Source organism: Aplysia californica, unplaced genomic scaffold (assembly GCF_000002075.1).
Source record: "Aplysia californica isolate F4 #8 unplaced genomic scaffold, AplCal3.0 scaffold00695, whole genome shotgun sequence".
NCBI classification, from domain to species: domain Eukaryota; kingdom Metazoa; phylum Mollusca; class Gastropoda; order Aplysiida; family Aplysiidae; genus Aplysia; species Aplysia californica.
Window position 1 is genome coordinate 120476 of NW_004797965.1, and position 1332 is coordinate 121807.

Sequence of the window (1332 nt, forward strand, 5' to 3'; positions counted from 1 at the left end):
CTTACTTACAGGGGTTGAAACGTTTACATTTTTAAAAAATCACATATCAGTATTGACGGACACATAACCGGCCGAGTGAGATTGTCAGCAGCTGTTCAGCTGTACTAGGCCCAACAAAAACAAAACTTTTCAGGAGAGGGAAAAAATGTTAGTTACTCTTAGAATTTAAATTTTAACCAAATATTTCTTGAGCACACTCAACAGATACCACAGATTATCAAACTGCAGCAACAACAACGAAGAAAAAAAAGTTAATATGGGCTTAGTACATATATGAAGGCTGGCTGACTATATAGGCTAAGTTTTCAAAAGGAACAAAGAAACTGCTCAGATTAAATAAAGAAAAAGATAGCTAACCATCAGGTCTCGTTTATGTACAATTAATGTTGAAGGGATAAGAAGTGTTTGACTTTATCCAAATATTCATGTACCATTAATGTATGTATTTTTCAAAAAAGGAAATAAGCACCGAGCATGTTCTAATGAAAGAAATAGGAAAATCTTCTCGAAGATGTCGCTCGTAAACATTTCTTGATCTATTTTGTCCTTGTTTTTTCCCCAGATGATGACAAAGAAAAAAGCCCCATGGAGGTAAATGTTGGTTCATATTTATTCAGATGTTAAATACTTAAAAATAAAAGGCAAAAGAGGTAGAGGCAGGCCAGGAATAACATGCTTTGAGAACTTGAACAGATGAGTGAGGAGAAAAGGTCAGGATTAATATATACATTTTTTTGGAGCTTCTAGGCACAGAATTGAGTGTTGGACCATGATCACCAATGTTTGGTTTGTTTCAGACCTGGACTAAAAAGAAGAGAAAATTAACTGAAATGACTCGACTGTCGCACCTGAACACACACACTTGACATTTGGTACAGAGCATCAATAGAATGAAAGGCCTTCCTTCCTCTCTCTCTCTCTCATGGGTAAATAAGTTCATGTAATTATGTTTGTTTTCCATCATTGCTTTTTTTTTCCCGAGTAGTTGGAGAGTGCCATTGGTAAGTCTTACTTATTTTCTTTCGTGCTATAGATTCTGTCTGTCTCTCTTACTCTTTTGCTTCACAAAATTACTGTAATTGTACTAAAATGCTTTTCTTTTCGCAAACAAATAAGCTTTTTTTTTTTGCATAATAACATCAGTTTATTTTCATCAACAGTTGTGGACCGAGCTGGTGAATGAGCTTGTGCATTATGAACCGACGGACCTCGGGCGCTGTGTGACTAAGGTATGATTCATAGGCTATGGAAGCTGCAAGAGATCCAATAATTATTTTGTTTATTTTATTTTTTAAATTTTGTGTGTGTGTGTGAAAGGGGGGGGGGGGGGGC

The 1332-nt window shown here is 36.0% G+C and overlaps 1 protein-coding gene across 2 annotated transcripts in view; it reads left to right on the top strand.

Moving 5' to 3' along the window:
- Positions 1-1332, top strand: part of LOC101855751 — a 32418-nt gene that overhangs the window by 28378 nt on the left and 2708 nt on the right. For both annotated transcript variants that reach the window (XM_013088170.2, XM_005108513.3), the window contains exons 5-6: positions 563-591; positions 1161-1229. In XM_013088170.2, coding sequence (XP_012943624.1) covers positions 563-591; positions 1161-1229 — 98 coding nt within the window. The remainder of the gene's footprint in view (positions 1-562; positions 592-1160; positions 1230-1332) is intronic.